The sequence below is a fragment of the Xyrauchen texanus genome, chromosome 48, assembly GCF_025860055.1.
Source record: "Xyrauchen texanus isolate HMW12.3.18 chromosome 48, RBS_HiC_50CHRs, whole genome shotgun sequence".
NCBI lineage: Eukaryota > Metazoa > Chordata > Actinopteri > Cypriniformes > Catostomidae > Xyrauchen > Xyrauchen texanus.
This window is the reverse complement of record NC_068323.1, coordinates 20,499,496-20,519,516: the sequence shown is the minus strand read 5'-3', so window position 1 is coordinate 20,519,516 and position 20,021 is coordinate 20,499,496. Positions and strand designations below refer to the sequence as shown.

At 38.9% G+C, this 20,021-nt stretch overlaps 1 protein-coding gene across 8 annotated transcripts in view; it reads left to right on the top strand.

Moving 5' to 3' along the window:
- Positions 1-20,021, top strand: part of LOC127639373 (poly(rC)-binding protein 4-like) — a 163,010-nt gene that overhangs the window by 111,973 nt on the left and 31,016 nt on the right. For all 8 annotated transcript variants that reach the window (XM_052121344.1, XM_052121340.1, XM_052121341.1 and 5 more), the window contains 6 exons: positions 345-368; positions 3,778-3,810; positions 9,702-9,818; positions 15,814-15,945; positions 17,082-17,210; positions 18,635-18,709. In XM_052121344.1, coding sequence (XP_051977304.1) covers positions 345-368; positions 3,778-3,810; positions 9,702-9,818; positions 15,814-15,945; positions 17,082-17,210; positions 18,635-18,709 — 510 coding nt within the window. The remainder of the gene's footprint in view (positions 1-344; positions 369-3,777; positions 3,811-9,701; positions 9,819-15,813; positions 15,946-17,081; positions 17,211-18,634; positions 18,710-20,021) is intronic.

The following is a 20,021-nucleotide window of genomic DNA, read 5'->3' as shown; positions in this document are numbered from 1 at the left end:
TGCGCTAATGGATGAGAAAAAAAGCTCCTATAACGTTTACAGTGCCTAGGTTTGTTACAGAAACAGGTGTGATATCTCAGGACAACTATTTCAGTGATATCTAACAGTTAATGAACATGAGTATATGCATGATAATCCTTAAAGCACCTTATAGCACGTACTGTAGTAGTTAAACAAGAGAGAGTAGGACAGAGGGCAGGAAAGGAACAGAGTGCTTCCAGGGCATGCAGGATCCTGGTTTAATATGGATTTGACCTGTCTCATCAAAATCCACAGACAGACAACTGGGGAGTGCGCTCGCTAATCAATAAGCTGACATTTGCCATGTCTTTCTCTTTTCACAGGAGGTTGGCAGCATCATAGGCAAGGTGAGCGAATCTTCGTTCCTTTTGTCCCATCTGTTGACATTCTTCAGTTTGTGTCTTGATGGTTTTTGATGTTATTAAGTTTGATTTTTGGGAAAATGTCACCCAAAAATGAAAACTCGTTTATTCATAATTGACTATGAAAGTATTCATGTCTGAGCTTGCGTACTTCAATAGAGTCTGTTTAGTGGACTTCTCAGTTGTAGCAACATTCCTAAATCAAAGTGTAACATTCCTAAATAAAAAGAAAGATACAAACGCCTCTCGTCTGTTTGATACATTAATTAATGCCACTCTCTTATCGTAATCATATGCAGCTCTCCCAAAGCTGTTGGATGGAATTTATGGAATGCTGATACAATGGTTGTTCACGTTCCGATTTAAGATTAGCTAAATTATGCATTCTGATACGCCTTTCACATCCTCTGCTGTCTTGTTTTTCTCCAAACCATCACAAAATGAATGAAGGGATATGCTAGAACTCCCATAATGAAACCAATACACCAACGCTTGGTTTCCTGGACATAGATTAAACCCAGACTAAGAATATTGTGCTGTTATTGGTGGTCCTCCATCACAAAAGCCTCCAATAGAGATATTTGTGGGGGAGGGGGGCAAACTGAATTGATTACTAATCATTATGCATCTTCAGGTGAAAGAAATGAAGGTGCATGGTAAATTATAAGCAGTAATAGACCTCAGAGTAGGCAACATATTTAATTTAATGTGAATGAAAACTGTACTACAAGGGACGGAAGTACTGTCCATCGAATGGGCTTCATGCTTGTAAAATTATTTTTACATAAACTGACGCATATGCAGTTCATGTATTAATTCTGCTTGTGATTCATAATGCCAAAGTTCCATAAATTGTTTTTCATGAATTTATGAATTATGATTTATGAATTTGTTCTGTTTGTGTTTAATCTTTCGAACATAAAATCATTCTTCCATTAATGGTTGCATATGTGTTGCATGCAGTTTTTCTGTTTGTTTCATTATTCCGTTGTAAAACCAATCTTAAATTGACGTGTTTGGTAATCATGATTTCCTTCTACTTGTGTTTCATGAGCCGGTCGTAAAAACGTTTTTACGTAAATTGATGCATATGCAATTTCATTTGCCTGTGTTTCATGATAAAAAAAATATTCTTCCGTTAATTGTTGCAGATACATTGATTGAATTTGTTCTGCTTATATTTGTAAACAAATTTTAAATGAATCGTTAATCTGTAAACAAATCGTTAATCTGTAAACGAATCGTTAATCTTAGCATTTAGGATTCATGATTCAATTCTGCTTGTGTTTCAAGATTAGATCATAAAAAAATTATTCTTCCGTAATTGTCGCATGTTTCATGAATTCATTCCGTATATGTTTCATGGTTTGTTCATAAAATCATTCTTCCATATATCGTTGCATATGTGTTTTATGAATTCGTTCTGTTTGGATGGTAAAATAATTATTCCGTTAATTGCTGCATATGTGTTGCGTGAATTTGTTCTGCTTGTTTCATGATCGAACTGTAAATCCGATCTTATGTAAAACGTAGAATAATAAATAATAGTATATTCTTTCTGCTTGTGTTTTATGATTTGATTCGTAAAATCGTTTTCATGTAAATTGACAAATATGCAGTTCATAAATTAATTCTCCAGTGTTTCATTAATCGTTCGTAAAACCATTCTTACGTAAAAGATTTGCCTCAGCGATGCATGAATTCCTTCTGATTGTGTTACATAATACGTTCATTAAACCGTAAAACATAAATTGCTGCATTTGTAATTTGTTCAACATGTTTTAGGAATGGTTTGAACCATTTTTTTATAAATTGTGGTAATCTTGTGTTACATTAACGTTTATTGAACGGACAGTACTTTCAACCCTCATGACCTTGCTTTCATTCATGTCAAACTGAATGTGGCATTTCCTCTGACTAAAGTCTATACTACACACAGCAGATTAACAGAATTCCCTTACACTTTCTGGAATGCCGATAATAGAATTATTCACACATTAGACAACCATCATATTATAATTTCTGTTACATTACCCAATCAACCAATTATTTTATCAGCATCTGCAAAAAGTGGTATTTGGACTGGACTGTTAAAGGGATAGTTCAACCGAAGACATTTTTTTGAAACCACTCATCTCATAAATCTTGCAACAATAGGAATTTTCATGCTACTAAGTTATTTAAAACGGAAAGGAAGTTCACCCAAAAATGAAAATTCTCTCATCATGTACTCACCTTAATGTCATCCCAGATGTGTATGACTTTTTTCATCTGCAGAAAACAAATAATGATTTTTAGAAGAATATCAAAGCTCTTTTGGTTCATACAATGCAAGTGAATGGGTGCCAAAATGTTGATGCTCCAAAAAGCACATAAACGTGTCACAAAAATGGTTACATCTATGTGTTCAGACACTATATGATAGTTGCGGGTGAGAAACAGCTCAATATTTAAGTTTTTGCTTGATATTCTTTTTCCTGCCCAGTAGGGGGCAATATGCATGATGAATGCGAATCACCAAAAACACAAGAAGAATGTGAAAGTGATTGTTTTTCAACCACACTAAGCATATCACTTCTGAAGTTATTGATTTTACCACTGGAGTTGTTTGGATTACTTTTATTCTGTCTTATGTTACTTTTGGAGGTTCAAAATGTTGGCACCCATTCTCTTGCATTGCATGGACCAAAAGAGCTGAGATATTCTTCTAAACATCATAATTTGTTTTCTGCAGATGAAAGAAAGTCATACACATCTGGGATGGCATAAGGGTGTGTTAATGATGGAAGAATTTTCATTTTTGGGTAAACTATTCATATAAGTTTTATATAAATTAGTAGCATGAAAAATCCTATTGTTGTAAGATTTATGAGTTGTATTTATGAGTGGTCTAAAGAAAAATCCTGATAAGAAATAACAATTTCCTTGATAAATTAAAAACACTCATACCCACATGAACTCTTATGACACATCCAATTGTCCCTTTTGCTTATCTATACACAATGAAATGCTAGTCAACCATGCAAAAGCAAGCATTTGAATCTGCAGTCATGTCTTTGCAGCACATGTTAGCTCCTGTGTCTGAGATAGCAGGACACTATCTTAGACCATCTAAGTGATTCATGGACTATTGATTCCCTAGTCAGTCCAATTGCAGAGCCTTCGAATTGGAAAACTGGTTCCCCTGGGGCCTGTCCATGCAGATGCCATATTGCTATGCAGCGAAGCAGAATTGATATTAATTTGAGTTATCTGTTCAACTAGTCAAACTCACTTCATCCTCAGCTATAAGGACATTGTGAAAGACAGTCACTTGGGGGAAAACATCAAGAAAAACAAACAAGACAATGGAAGTTGAGTTAGTTATTATTGTCTTTCATTTTTTCCCCAACAGAAAGGAGAGACTGTAAAAAGGATACGAGAGGAGGTAAGCTACATGATAAATACTTATTTGTTGTCTTCCTCAGGCTCCCAGCATGCATCATACATGCAGAGCAGACGGTGATACTTTGAAGCTAGCAAGACATCACGCCACATAAAATTTTTATTTGATTTATGTGATTTCATGCTGGCAGAAAGACACCAAGCCACCTTATTTGCCACATACCACCAATATATACTGTATATATATATATATATATATATATATATATATATATATATATATATATATATATATATAATATATTTAGTGTCACCAATGGAATTTCAAAAATAAAAACTGTTTTCAAACAGGTTTACTAAAAACGTCCCTGCCTGAAATTGGTCAAAACAAACACATAACGTCCTTAATTAAAATCATTGTTTGAGCCAATATTGCTATGTCGGGGTGGTTCTGATGCTCAAACAAACAGATACAAAGATAATCAAGACTTGTGTTCAGAGAATATATAATTCAGAGAACATGTATTTTTATAAAAAAAAATTTACCCCACAAGCAAATAGTTTGTTCCCTATCTATCACTTACTCTACGTTGTGTCGATGTAGTAACACTAGCAGTTGTATATGCATAAGACCATGGCGGTTAGCGCTGGGGGTGATTTGGGGGCTTTAATGAGAATATTTCTGCCGGGTGAATTCCCACAGACCTCCCATTCCCCAGCACACTCGTTTCCAACAGCTGAGTTCATGGATGGGTCAGGCGGCTCGCCTAGGGCTTAATGTCTCATTCGGGGCTCAGGAGGAAGACCTCTTGATCGCAGCATCAGAGATCAAGCTGCTACTGTCGGATGCGGAGGACTCGGCGGGGCTCCCACCTTCGGGTGTGGTCGTCCAGCCTGAGGCCGATGTAGAGCTTGTGGCCATGCTTGAAACAGGCTCGAATGGAACCCTCCACCCTGCCCTGAGCCCTCGTGGGCCCAGAGTGCCACTCAGAGCAGCGCTCCGCCCCAGTTCCATTCCCCCCAGGAGGTGCATGAGGAACTCACAAAGTCGTGGCAGGCACCTTTTACAGCCTGCACCCGGCTTCCGAGTTCCTCCGCTCTCACTACCCTCGACTGTGGGGCAGCCAGGGGGTACACGGAGCAGGCTATTGCGGTGCACCTGTACAGGCGACAAAGGTCAAGCGCGGCCTCTCATGCAGACGATGTCCACTATGGTGGTCCAGGAGCACCACCTGTGGAGATGGGCGACATCGCCTTTTTGACGCCCTAATCTCTCAAGGTGGCCTGTTCGGTGACACGGCCGAGGACTTTGCCACAGCAGTTCTCAACCGTCAAGAAGCAGACAGGGGCACATCCTGCCACAGCGTGACTCCTCCACTGCCTACAGGCAGTTGAGATCACACGGTTGAAGACTTTGCCACAGCAGTTCTCGACAGTCAAGAAGCAGACAGGAGCACAAATTGCCTCGATGTGATTCCTCCGCTGCCTACAGGCAGTCGAGATCCAGTACCCCATCTGCTCAGTACCCCGTCTGCTCATCACCAAGGGTATCCACCTGCAGTGGCACCGGCTCCACCACAGCCCAGGCTCAGCCTCAGTGTAGAGCCTCCCACAGGAAGGTAATGGCAGGGAGTCCTTAACATGGCAGTTCCTGCACCACCCCGCCACGAGGCCCCATTCGTCGGTACATCAAACATGATTGTCCCCTTGGTGCCCCTCGCTCAGAGGTTGGAGGCATGGCTAGCGCTCTCCAACCCGTTGTGTTGGCTGGCCAGGATGATCCATCTTGGCTACATGATTAATTTCGCCAGGCGCCCACCCGGGTTCAGTGGCATCCGTTTCACCTCGGTAGAAGGCGAGGATGCCGCTGTCCCACGTGCAGAGATCACAGTTCTTCTACAGAAGGACGCGATAGAGCCTGTCCCTCCAGCCGAGATGAAGAAGGGGTTCTAAAACCCCTATTTCATCGTACTAAAGAAAGGCGGTGGGTTGTGGCCAATCTTGGACCTTTAAGCTCTGAATCGGGCCCTGCACAAACTCCCGTTCAGGATGCTGATGCAAAAGCACATACTGTCGTGCATCTGACATTAAAATTGGTTCACGGCGTTAGACCTGAAGGATGCATACTTCCATGTCTCGATTTTGCCTCAGCACAGACCGTTTCTTCGGTTTGCCTTCGAGGGCCAGGCATATTAGTACAAGGTCCACCCCTTTGGTCTGTCCCTGTCACCTCGCGTCTTTACGAATATAGCTCACTCTCGAGATCTATTGTGTGCGCACAGGGACCTGGTACTCAGACACCTAAGCCGACTGTGGCTTCAGGTCAACTGGGAAAAGAGCAAGCTCTCTCCGGTGCAAAGCATCTCTTTTCTCGGGATGGAGTTGGACTCAGTCGATATGATAGTGCGCCTCATGAACGAGCGCACCCAGTCAGTGCTGAACTGCCTGAAGTCATTCAGGGGAAGAACAGCATTCACACTGAAGCAATTTCAGAGGCTCCTGGGGCATATGGCATCCTCAGCTGCGGTTACGCCGCTCGGTTGATGCATTTGAGACTGCTTTAGCACTGGCTTCAGACTCAAGTCCCAAGATGGGCATGGTGCCATGGCATGCATCGCGTGGCTTTCACTGGTTGTGGTGTTTTGTACAGGGACCCTTAGTGTCACTACATCGACATAACATCGAGACAGATAGGGAACGTCTTGGGTACTGTTGTAACCTCTGTTCCCTGATGGAGAGAACGAGACATTGTGTCGCTATTGCCACAAGACTGAACTGCCCGCTGAAATGGCCGGGACTCTGTCTCGGCTCCTCAGCACAAACCTGGATGAGTGGTTGCAAGCCGGCTCCTTTTATACCTGTAGCTCCAGGGAACAAATATCAGAGGTGCTTGGAGCTACCAAATGCGACACAACATCTCGTTCCCTCCATCATGGAACGGAGGTTACAATGATAACCAAGACGTTCTTTCTTTAAGCATAAACCTCACATAATACAGTAAGTTTTATGCTTAAAATAATGCCCTAAATATAGTCTCTATAAATATGATCTTGCTATATTGCCTCTCAATTACATTTATCTTATTTTTAACATACAGTATTTAGATATGACTAAAGTTTATATTGCACACAGCAGATATACATTTACAGAAAACAAGACTAAAAATACTAATTAAGAATTTTTTTTTTTTACATATTTTACAGCGCACATCCTACAAACAGTAACTGCCCAGCACATTAAAGATGAAAGACTGTTGAGGACATGAATATAGAGATGTTATGAATATTTAAATGAAGCCTTTCATCTCAAGGGCGTCTGAAATGCGCATAAGCAGCGAACACAAAATAAATTAATTAGTTTCATATGAATGTGTTGGTATTTTCAAGGTTGTTGCTATCAACAATAGCTTTTTGATAAAGATTGAAGTGGGTTACCAAGGAGAGAGCTACACCCACAATTGTGTGGGCATACATGTCCCTCACACAAAAATTATTTTGACACTGATGATCAGTAGAAATCCTTCACAAGCTAACCAATCCACACATTGTCTCTCTCGTTTCGCTCTCTTGCCTTGCCCTTAGCTAATGGTTTGTGCTTCCTAACAACATAAAATGTCAAAGAAGCTGTGCTATTTTACTCTAATTAATGGTTTATGGAGTGGCAAATGTGAACACTAGCCATCACATGTGGCCTTTTCGATTGCATTAGTAGGGATACCGCTAGGTTCCCTCCTGGGCCCGTTCATGATGTTAGAAAAAGAATAATTTGCCATCTGTTATTATTAATTGATTGAGCTTGTTCACCAAAACTGAAAGTTCTGTCAACATGTACTCACCCTCATGTTGTCCGAACCCATACAACTTTCTGTTTTCCATGGAACACAAAAGGAAATGTTTTAAAGATCGTTCATGCTGCTGTTGGGCTTTTTTAGTTTTAGTTTTCAGGTTTTTTTAAGCTCCTAAAACAACAAAAAAGGCATCATAAAATTAATCTATGTGATTTCACGCTAAATTCCAAATCTTTGGAAGCCATACGTTGTGTATATTTTAACTTAAGATAAAATACTTTTAAATCCAGATGTGTTACATCAGGTTTGATGATGTCCATTGCTACCAATCATGACACTGCAATTTTAAATACACACAAACACGAATGACGCTTACATTTCAGTTGGCTCCTAACACAAAGCAATTGTACTGCTTCAGAAGTCTTAAGATATTGAGCCATAAGTCATATAGACTACTTTAATGATACTTGTTGTTTTACTTATTGATTTACTGGGAAGTTGTAGCAGTGGTAAACATTGTTCAAAATATCTCCTTTGGTGTTCCACCAAAAAAGTAAAGAAAAAAGAAAGGCATTGGGATTGGAATGACTTGGAGGTGAGTAAATGATAACTTGTGATGATAACTAAACTAAATGATACAAAGATAACCAATTCCTTTAAAATGCTACGCAGCCTAGAATAAAATCGTAAACAATATTTCATTTGTGTGCTCTCATAAGCAACAGACCGTGCAACAAATGTATTAGTACTCTGGCATGTTTATTAGTGCCTATATTTAATAATGACATTGGAAATTAGAGCTTAATACACGCTTTATGACGTCAACTCTCAATGAAGGCATTTTGTATTGTGTGTGCGCGTGCAGTTGTGTGTGATTTATAGAAAGATCAGTTTAAGTGAAGCAGACAGACTAAGAGCCCTGCAGGAGACATACACACACATTGTGAAAACACACACATATATGCACAGATGCATGCACAAACTCCCATTAACTACTGTATGATTAGATGAATGCATGCACTGTATATACACATGTACCCAGACGTCTATGTAAAATTAGATCTGCATGTTGTCATGGGCTGGTGCTCTTAAAAGTGGGCATGCTACTTGACTTCTATTGCTTTAAATAAAGCTAATTGTAATAAATAAAGATAATCTTATCTCACACCCTAACCCTAAACGGAAAAATTTTGCATCTTTAGAATAAAGTCAAATGTCATTTTTTGTCAAATGAGGATGTCCCTAAATGATCCTAAAGGTACCTAAAAGTATTGCTAAGTAAGCCACACACTGTATATTTCATTTTTGAGGCTAAAAAGTTGAAAATCTTTTATGCACTTCGGAAAGCGCACACACACACACACACACACAATGCACACTGCTGTGCAAACAGCTTCAAACATCTTTTCAAAAGGTGCATTTTTCCAGAGGCCTCTTTTAAACACACACACACACAAACATCTCCTGAAAATTTCAATTTTGAGGTAAAAAGAAATGCAAGGTCACAAGAACACTACAATAAATAAAAATAAATTTGCTGCATATACCTCATGACATTTTGTTAGAGTTATACTTAACAAAATCCAATTGGGTAAGAAGAATAAACTTAATTCTAGATATATTTGTCTGAAAACATGTCATATTATTTTATGCCATGTTTATTCTCAAATTATTGTTTTGTTTGAAGGATCTTTTTGATTAGTTTTACTGAAGAACATCACATATGCATGTAAACATCATTACACTGAAACAAAAAACATCTTCTCACTCAATATTGTTGTCTTGTTTTCCTGAAATAAAAATCTAAAACTCACAGTAAACAAGTACATTTTTAATAAAGAAATAATAATTAAAAAAAATAGTAAGAGAAATAAACTCGTTATCTTGGTCTGAAAATCAGCATCACTTATGCATGTGAGCATTCCTTTCTTATTTTATTTAATAAATATCTGAAAATCCTATTAAATACGATACATCAACATTAGATGTTAAGTCTTGTTTTCAGAGAAATCTAACAAAATGTTGTTTATTTTTATTACCCCAACCGGCAATAAATAGAGGTTGCTGTTTATTGTCTATTTTTGATCATCTTTTGCTTATTTAGCACCTACTGGCTGTTCATTTGTCCTCTCTTTCCATCCGTACAGAGCAGTGCACGTATCAATATCTCAGAAGGCTCATGCCCAGAGAGAATCATCACCATCACTGGCGCCACAGAGTGTGTGTTTAGAGCCTTCACTATGATCACAATCAAACTGGAGGAGGTAAGGACAGGAAAACTACTCTCACACGTAAACATATATATACACAGAGCAATGACCTTACAGTATCTTGTAGTTCACATGCTTTTGTTAATATGTGAACAGTAAAATTAGACATATTTTTAGCTGTATTGATATGATGTGAGATGATGGACAATATTAAGTTAATATTAAGTGAAAATCTGAATTCACAGTAAAAAAAGATGCAAAACATTAAATGTGTGTTTGAATCTCAGCAGTTCTAAAGCTGCGTTTGTAAGAACATCTGGGTGAAACAGTCGTGGGTAGTTTTCATAAAACTTCTGTAGGTCTCATAGCGCTGGGGTGCCTGTCTGTGGTGGGATAATCTCAGAAAAATAATATGTGCCTCCACAAGCGTTACATTCCCTTGGTGATTCCAGTAAACGATTGCTGAAAAAGGACATACAGCTATCTGACGAAACAGGTGCTAGACTTCAATCTCCCAGTACGTGGCGAGACAAAACAAAACAAAAAATTCACCCCAAAATAAAAAGTTTGTAATTGTTCACTCACCCTTTTATAGCTGTCAAGATTGAAAAAGGACTAAAAAAACACTATAAACCACAGTAAAAGTAATCAATATCACTCACGCACAATAAGTCTTCTGAAATAATCACTTTTTTGTGATGGACAGAATGGAATTTAAGTAATTATTCACTGCCAAATCAAATCATTAAAAAAAACTCTGTAAATCTAATGTTTCAGCGATGTCACGTGACTAAACGTCATGACATATTTGCAAGAACCAATTTGATTTGGCGTTATTGACTTAGCCAGCATATTTGATTTTGATTTGTGCCTGTAACACAGTTAAAGGATGGGCAAGGAGGAGGCGAGAACCGGCTTGTCAACATAAATTATATTTTAATGTAAACTTAAACCAAAAGCACAAACATAAACACACATGACGGACATGCCCGTAATTCTCTCTCGAACCATCGTCACCGGGCCGCCTTTATCCCTCGCGCGCCTCATCAGGCCGATTGGGGACCGGGCGCGCGATATTCCGACCGGCCCCGCCCCCCTCCGCTCCAAAGTGCCATATTAATGATCCAATTTGAGAGAAAGTAACAACTCGTAATTCGTACGAGATGGTGAAATCGTAATATATAGCACAACTTGTTTCGTATGGAAAGGTATGACTTTTAAACCAAACAATCACTTTCCTCGCCTCATTCCAAACACCATTATTTTCTTTCTTCCATGGTACATAAAAGTTATTTTTGCATTAATATCTTGGCTAAGTTTAGGCTTGGATTAGGGGTGAAACTTAGGAAACATTGTAATAACATTGTTCGTTAGTTTGGTCATTTTTCTCTATGATTCTCAGTTCTCATTTTTCACATCTTGAACTATTGTTACAACCTCTCATGAGATGGGGTTACAGCCACCACCATTGTGTCCTTGAGCAAGGCACTTAACTCCAGGTTGCTCTGGGGGGATTGTCCCGGTAATAAGAGCACTGTAAGTCGCTTTGGATAAAAGCGTCTGCCAAATGCATAAATGTAATGTAAATGTAAATATCACAATTCCATTTGGCGGCACTGAAATAGCACATTTCACGTTTAATAGGTAATTAAGTCAGTGAAGTTAACAGGGAGAAAAAATTTATAAACTAAAAATGAAATGCATAAACAAAGAAATTAAGACGTTTCGAGATATATACATATGCCTGCTTCACACATCCATATTTTTTATTAATGGCATCAGTAGAGTTGTATAACTGCCAGTCAATGAGGTGTATCTGCCTGCCTGCAGCATGTCTACTCTACTCCCACTAAGTAATAATGAATCCACTCACTCCTGCTAAATCTATTATGCATTTGATATTCTTTCATAGCAGGCAGGGTGCCTTTCATTAAACATCTGTTAGGAATCTCCTTCTCTCTCTCCTTGTACTACATACAAGCCTGTTTCCTTCTGCCCATAAAGGAAGAGTCACCATAGAAACCCCTGAGGTGCTGATGGGGTTTAGTTATGTTGAGTGTAGGATGAATATTACTGGTTGAATTTTACAAGGTGCTCTATTAAGGCCTAGCCCGGCTTTGATCCAATAATGTTTCGCCTATATATATATATATATATGGGGGTTTTGTTAACTCATGAAGATTCAGCCGCTGTCTTCCACTTGTTGCTCACGGGCGCAAGCCACGCACCACAAAAGCTGCCCTCTGCACATGGTTAAAAGCATTCAAAGCCACTTTTGGTTAATTATGATCTGATGGATGAACTCGCACCTTAATTGAACTCATTTAGTTAATAATGTGGCAGCAATTGTGATCAGACATGCCAGTATTATGGACGTCGCCATCTTTTAGTCACGTCAATATCAGCTGTTAGAAAACGGTTGTGACTTTGATTGTTTGTTCATACTGACGGTGTTCAAGCCACTACTACAAGCTGTTGTATGAACGGGACATTTCAAGACTCACACCTGTAAGTAAATATGGTTGTCAATCCCAAACACTGACTGTGTGAACGGACAGTAGCCTTGGAAATGTCCACGGAGGGGCGCCAAAACCTTTTGGGAAGCAAGTTGTTTTCAGCTGTACAGGATGCAATACAATTAAGATTAATAATATTTGTATCATCTGAACCCCCCCAACCAAAACCCCAAACTAAATCTAACTGTCAATGCACAATGTGTTTCGTTGTCTGTCTTTGTGAGAGCGTACGGCTTCGGTTTTGATTTCCCTGCCATGTGCTCTGCGGTCTGTCTTGTGTTTCGAGTGCGGAGCATGGTGTCTGGATCCTGACTTCCCTGTCTGGTTCGGTTTCGGTCTGTGTTGGGATCCGGACACTTATGCGCCACGTTCTGTCCGTTATTGACGTGTGTGCATTGCATGGTATGTCATATTGGCGGCATGCACTCACATCAATAGTTTATGCCTGTCTCTCGCGAACACGGATGCCTGAGTCGCGAGCTGTCTTCACGTTGTGCTGAGGTTCAGTCACTTCGGTCTGAGGTGTCGGGTTTGTGCGTGGCCAAACTCTCGCACAGGTGTCCTGTCTCGTTTGTCTAGTGTGGGAATGTGTGGCATTGCTTTGTTTGATATTGCTACACTTTCTCTCATCTTGTCTGTCGGCTGGCATGAGCGTATATTGCCTTATTATATGTGCGCTCATGCCATTCGGTTGTTTGAGTCTTGTGAGAGCATTTGGCTTTGGCTTTGTTTCTGTGTTGCCATTTGTCTCTAATTCTCGTGTCAATCCCGCCCTTGTTTGCCCATTTTAACTTAATCTGTATCACCTGCCCTGTCTGTTAACCTGTTTAATTTCTCACCCTATTTTAGTCTCCTCATGTGAGATGTCCAGTGCCAGTTCGGCTTTATTCATGTCTCATGTCGGTCCTGTTTGTTTTTCCTTCTGTCAGTCCCGGTTGGTCCTGTTCCCAGTACGTCTGCCCCAGCCCAACTTTATACAGCTCTGCATTGGACTTTGTGTTTTTCCCCTACGGGGTAATTTGTGTTGGTTTTTGATTATTTTTGGTTTAATAATCAAATTTTTGGTTTAATAATCAAATTTTTGGTTTGTTCACTCTGATTTGGGTCCTGAATCTCTGAAAACACTGACAGTAACCTCGATTTTTTTGCTTCTTCTTTTTTTTAAGAAAAAGAGGGACGAGATAATAAAAATAAATATTTTTGTGGCTTTTTGGTTATTTAGGTAAAATCTACTCTGGCAGCTTTATATTGCATCTTTAAAAATCCTACATTGCTTCTGGCCAAGGGCCCTTGCAAATCATCATAAATTCTGGGCCAGGTCCTCCAACACCTAATATGCAAATGAGTCAATCTGTTGAGAGTAATATCTAAATTGATGTTTTATTATCCAGGAAGGCGGTATAAATGAGATGAGGGTGGAGAGAGGTTTAGGGTTTGTTTGACATCTTGCATTAAGATTAAGAATGAAACAAGGAGGGGGTCTGGGTAGCTCAGCAAGTAAAGACGCTGACTACCACACCTGGAGTCGTAAGTTGGAATCCAGGGTGTGCTGAGTGACTTCAGTCAGGCTTCCTAAACAACCAATTGGCCCGGTTGCTAGGGTGGGTAGAGTCACGATGGGTTAACCTCTTCGTGGTCGCTATACTGTGTGGTTCTCACTCTCTCCTCCGCGGTAATGCGCTCAACAAGCCACGTGATAAAATGTGCGGATTGACGGTCTCAGATGCAGAGCAACTGAGCTTCGTCCTCCGCCACCCTGATTGAGGCGAGTCACTATGCCACTACAAGGACTTGGAGCGCATTGGGAATTGGGCATTCCAAATTGGGGAGAACAGGGGAGAATTTAAAAAGAAAATAATAAAATATTATGAATCAAGGGAGTGAAAATCCTTAACTCACAATTATTAAGATACATTATATACTGTATATCCATATTTTTCAACTAAAGGCTGGTTAACACTGGCCCAAAAAACTGCAACATTTCAAACACATTAAAGTTAGCTGTTGGATTTACAATGTTGGGGAACATGATTGTAATTTTCACACTGACCCAACAAACACCAACCGAGTTAACACACTGATCCAATCCAACAAATCTCAACAACAATTGGAATTTGTTGTTTTTTGGTATTAATTGGGGCTGTATTTTTGTTTGTAGTTATTTTTCAATTTGTCCTTTCAATCAGCTTTTGTTTTTGTTAGTTTTCACTCTATGGCCATGTCCATATAAAAGTATATTATGCAATTTGAAACCTTTACATTCCATCTTCATTAAACATGAAAATGCCACTAGATAGCGATATCACTAGATGGTCCTAAGAAATGTAACAGTGCCAAGCATAGTTTAATGATATCAGTAAATGCATTAACTTTCAGAGCCTTAAAATACTAAAACTAAAATAAAAGCTAAATATACTATAAAAGTAAAACTACACTGAACCTAGTAAACACTGACCACATCCACACAAATGCATTTTTGTTTGAAAACGCAGTGATTTCCCTACGTTTTTGCCTCTCATCAACTCTAGAATTACGTTTTCCTCCACTGAAGGAAACCAGACTTTCGAAACTATCTAGTACCATACTTTGGAAAATGATAGCATCAGGTAACAGACAACAGTTTTAAAAACTGAGATTCAAAAACAGATCAGTGTGGATGCCGTGTCGAGCTGAGAGACAGACTACAGTAACTCAGATAACCCCTCTGTACAATTGTAGTGAGCAGAATAGCATCTCAGAATGCACAACGTGTCAAACCTTGAGGCGGACTAGCTACAATAACAGAAGACCACATTGATCACTTATTAGAACCAAAGTTCTCCTAATAAAGTGGTCGATGAGCATACATTATATGAAAATGAGGCCTATATTTACCTTCATTGTTCTCATTACCACAACACCATGGTTATAATAGAAAAATATTAAAAATATTAAAACAAAAATTCCATTTCATTTAAAATTTTTCACTCTGTGGAGTAAGCGATTCCTGAGAAAGACTGCTGATATTTGAACTCAACAGCTAAACAAACACGCCCCCTCCCCTCAGTGCTCCTTCTGAAGCTCCACCCCCCAATTCATGTATGCGCAATAGTGTTGTGTGGATCAGAGTTTTTTAGAGACAGCTAGCGGACCATGAAGAGATATTTGTGGAATTTGAAAAAGTGTATTGGATTAAAATGACACTCCACCTTTAAGAATGAGGTCAAACAGCCGTCTGTTATTGTTGTCTGGTGGCATTTTCACAAGTTTAAAAGCCTAGAATCATCTTTTTTTTTATTTTATTTAGTTTAATTCAGAGGCATTAAAAGTGTGTTGTAGTTTTTTCAATTATATAATTTTTTCAAGGGAGCAATGGTGATAGCATATACTGTATATCCCATATTACAGGGTTCAAACCTGAATTTTAACCTGAACATTAACCACTGTGTTATGCTGCTCCAAATCTAAATCTGAACTCTTTGTAGGATGCCATAATTGCTACATCAGGACTGTCAATTAAACATATTGTCAATTTTCTGCTTTTGGCCTTCAAGGATTTGGCTGCTCTTGTGGCAAACGGCACAGTCACCAGTAAGCCTCCAGTCACACTGCGATTGGTCATCCCAGCCAGTCAGTGCGGTTCTCTCATCGGCAAGGGTGGCTCCAAAATCAAAGAGATAAGAGAGGTGAGTGCCAGTGTAACAAGCTTTCCAATTCACTGTCTTTCCCTCCTGCCCATAGAGGACTTATATATTAGGACTGCTTGCTCTGTTGCATATTTAATGAGTTTGGATGCCAGTAAAAACCCATTTATTTTACATTTATGGTTTCTGGGCTGTCAGTATGGTATGAGGTAATGTTGAATGGTCCACAACGCTAAATGTGGAGTGTTTGCTAATGCATTTGGGGTGTGGGTTAGAGTTTGGTTAATAGCAAGTATGTTAAGCTAATCAAAGCACGAAAGTCAGTTTTGAATGGGAGTGAGTTTGTTGGGTTGTCAGAAGCTTTCATATTAGCAGTGGCAAGTAACATGGCAGAATGCGTTTTTAGCCCTTCATTTTTGCTTTATGAGATTTGGTAAAGCAAATTTTAGATAATAGTGTTTTTCACAGAAACTCTGTGCTTTTGAGTATGAATGTTCTTACCTAGCTATACATTGGAAACAAATTTTCTAAAATAATTACAAGTTAGGAGCTAAATGCAGCAAAACCTGCTTTTGTGGACCACCTCAAAGTTCTCACAGTCATAAAAAAACCTGGAAATGTCAGGAATTTTTTTGAATTGTGGTTTACAGAACTGGAAAACTCATGGAAATGAATAAAATCCTTAAAGTAATGGAAATTTGTATAATGGATTAACATGGGATAAGTTATGTTCTACTCTCAAATATATTATCACACTGCAAAAAATGAAAAATGAGTATTTTTTGTGGTGGTGGCATAGTGGGCTAAAACCCACTGGGCTTAAGCGCTGAACTGGTAATCAGAAGGTTGCTGGTTCGATCCCTACAGCCACCACCATTGTGTCCTTGAGTAAGGCACTTAACTCCAGGTTGCTCCGGATGGATTGTCCTGTAATAAGTGCACTGTAAGTCGCTTTGGATAAAAGCGTCTGCCAAATGCATAAATGTAAATGTAAATATAAATATATAATTTGAACGCGAAATGTTTTCTTGCCAGGGTTGGGTTAGGGCTTGGATTAGCATTAGCCAGCCTTAGTATTCGAATTACCTTAATTTCAAACAATATGAGACAATGATAGGTCCCCAGCTGAATACTAGGCAACGTGTTTACTAATGGTCAGTTCTTCTTTACTGTGGCAGAAAACAGGGGCTCAGGTACAGGTGGCGGGAGATCTGCTCCCTAACTCCACAGAGAGAGGAGTGACGATATCTGGCAGCCAGGACGCCATTATACAGTGTGTCAAACTCATCTGCACTGTAATACTTGAGGTAATTACACTCTACAGCATAACAGATCCATTTTCTTCAATAACAGTATTTGTATGCGTGCATTGGCCTTGAAAAATGATAGTGGAAGACTTCATAGGCTTCCTTACGTCAAAAATGGCATACTGACTTTCTTTTGTAGCTTTTAATATGGTTCAAACAAAATGTATGAAATCATTTTCTGTAGCCTTAACAGATTTTTTTATTGCTTTTTTACAGCTGACAAATACTTGTATCTAACTAACCACACATTAAAAATCATTTCAGTAATGATGAATTATGAGTAACACTGTCGTAGTTCTTTCAATAGATTTGCTCTCAAATGGTTTTCTTTGCATACAGATGATTTAAGAAAAAGATTTGACTTCTTAAGCAGTGGAATTGTAGTGCATGCATCCCGCTCATTCCTGTTTCATTGTTAAAGGGCTGGAAGACTGGGCTTATTGTTGACGGCTACATGCCCCATTTTAAAAGTCCTCAGCTGTCTGCTCCAGGATGCAAATTATGCAAAGTCACTCAATGAATATTTAAAACGATTCTTTTTGTTTGGTTGAGCAATTGTGGGGGATGTGTTTTACTGTTTTATTAGATTTTTTTCTCATCAGCCCTGTTCAGGCCTCTTGAACTCTTATGTTTTATTGTTGGATTGGACATATGAAAAGAAATAGCTAGCTAACACTTCCCTTAGTAGTTTACAATTATCAATAAAAATAGTTGAATGTAATAAAAAATGACCATTTTACCCAATATTACTGTTTTCTTTTTACTTTGTTAGCTTAGCAACATGCTAATGCCAAATGTTCTAATGTGAGTAGCGCCATTTTGTGGGGAGCGTGTGCTACATTGAGTTGTTTACTTAGATTCGATTTCAGTTAGGATGATGACTTAGAAGGCAGCTTCCTAAGTAGAAAAGGAGCTCACTAGGTTTTTGAATAGAGCCATAATTTGGCTATGAACAACAGGCTCGTAGAATTCCATTGTTGTATCATTGACTTTAACCAAAGAAAACATGCTCGGAGCACACTTTATTCCCCAAGCCACAGAAGGCATGTGAGTTTAGAAACCCTTCTGCATTTCATTGCAAGTTTTCCATATCATGAGCAAGCATTAATGCTCTCAATAGCATTATGAAATAATCCAGCCTAATGACTTCCTGTAGAGGATAATGGTATGCTTTTAAGAGATCCAATGAAGAGCTGATCGATAAATGCATTTGTGCACCGTGTCAGCATTTCAACTCATTAGGACAATATGTCCAAATGACTCTCTGTCCTTAATGCAGTACAAATGCCTTAGGTAAAGAGAAACTTTGAATTGCGCAAGAACTTTTAGTGCTATTGCTACATGAGCCGAATATGATAGTCATATTGAGGTTGAATCTTTAAGGTCCGGAGTTTAAATGAACAATTGCTTCACTTTGTTTGCAGTCTCCTCCAAAGGGTGCTACAATTCCATACCGCCCAAGCCCTGCTCCAGGAACAGTTCTTCTTGCTGGAAATCAGGTAAAACCTGGCAAAACGTCATTTTTAATACCTGAAACATATTCTATGCAAGAACGTTAACACACATGCTTCTAGCTATACAAACTTAATTTCCCACATCGCGGTTTTCAAATACCGTAACACAAGTACGCATTGCATTCTCAGTGTTGCCACAAGGGGCACTATTGGGGGCATTAGTGTTATGTTTGTAACTCCAGGAAAATAGTGCAATTGGTTAAATGGCACAGAAATTAAAATCTAACTCTACCACCCCCTTACATTGTGTTGAGCAAGCATTCGCATCTACATTTGCAAATCATCATTAAAATCTAACAACAATGGTATCATAAAGCTAAAAGCAATATTTGTATCAGGCTGGTGCAGCTAATGTGTATGCGTGTTCTCGAGCAGACTGACATCTGTATATCTGTATCTAAAATGTGACTGGGTTGTTTACCCTCAAGGCGGGATTTGTTTTTGTACACCTGCCATATTGGGTGTTTCAATTTCTTTAATTTATTTGAATACAAGTGCTCTGTCTCGGGTTAAACCGTCTCTTGCTTCGTTCAGTCACGCAGCAAAAAACAGATTTTTGTAGTCTGAAATCCAATGTTTTAAAGCCCCATCCAAACAACATCCAGATGTTGTTCGAAATCCAAGTAAATTCGATTTTTGGAATGCGTCTCCAGGAAGTGCCTGAACCAAAATATACTCCTTTTCGCTCAATCTTTCCTCATAGAGCAAAATATGATTCATAGTACAATATATGCATAAATGCTGTCACTTATGTTCTCTCATGCATCTTCAGCTCAATGGCAAGAAATCACGATAGACATGAGGCCAATTTTTCAGTTTCCTGTGCTCTATTTCCACAACGGCAGCTCTTATGTCTCTTCCTGTAGTTCTGAAAAATTACTATGAGAAACTATGTAGATACACCAAATAGTGACTACACTGTCTGAACAAACAGGTCAGATTTGTGTGCAGTGTGAATAAAGCACAAGTGTCTCAAATTGAATCCCCATTCATTCAAAAATTATTGCTGGGACAAAGCAGGTACAATTAACATCTACAAAAGCATAAAACCCACCTTTAAACATGCTGTGTGAGCTGAAACTGTTGATATTCAGCTGATATCTAATGTTGTACATCTGCACATCTTCATACAGCTGACAGCAAGATGCCTCAATTTCCTTTAATAAAGTGAGTCTGTTCATCAGGAACAGTGTTAGTGGAGGGGCTGTCTGTGTTATGAAATATATTTGAAGCTTGTTTGTTGTGTCTGTTCTCATTAATGTCATAGACTGAAAACAAATGTTTTGTCCAAGTATTG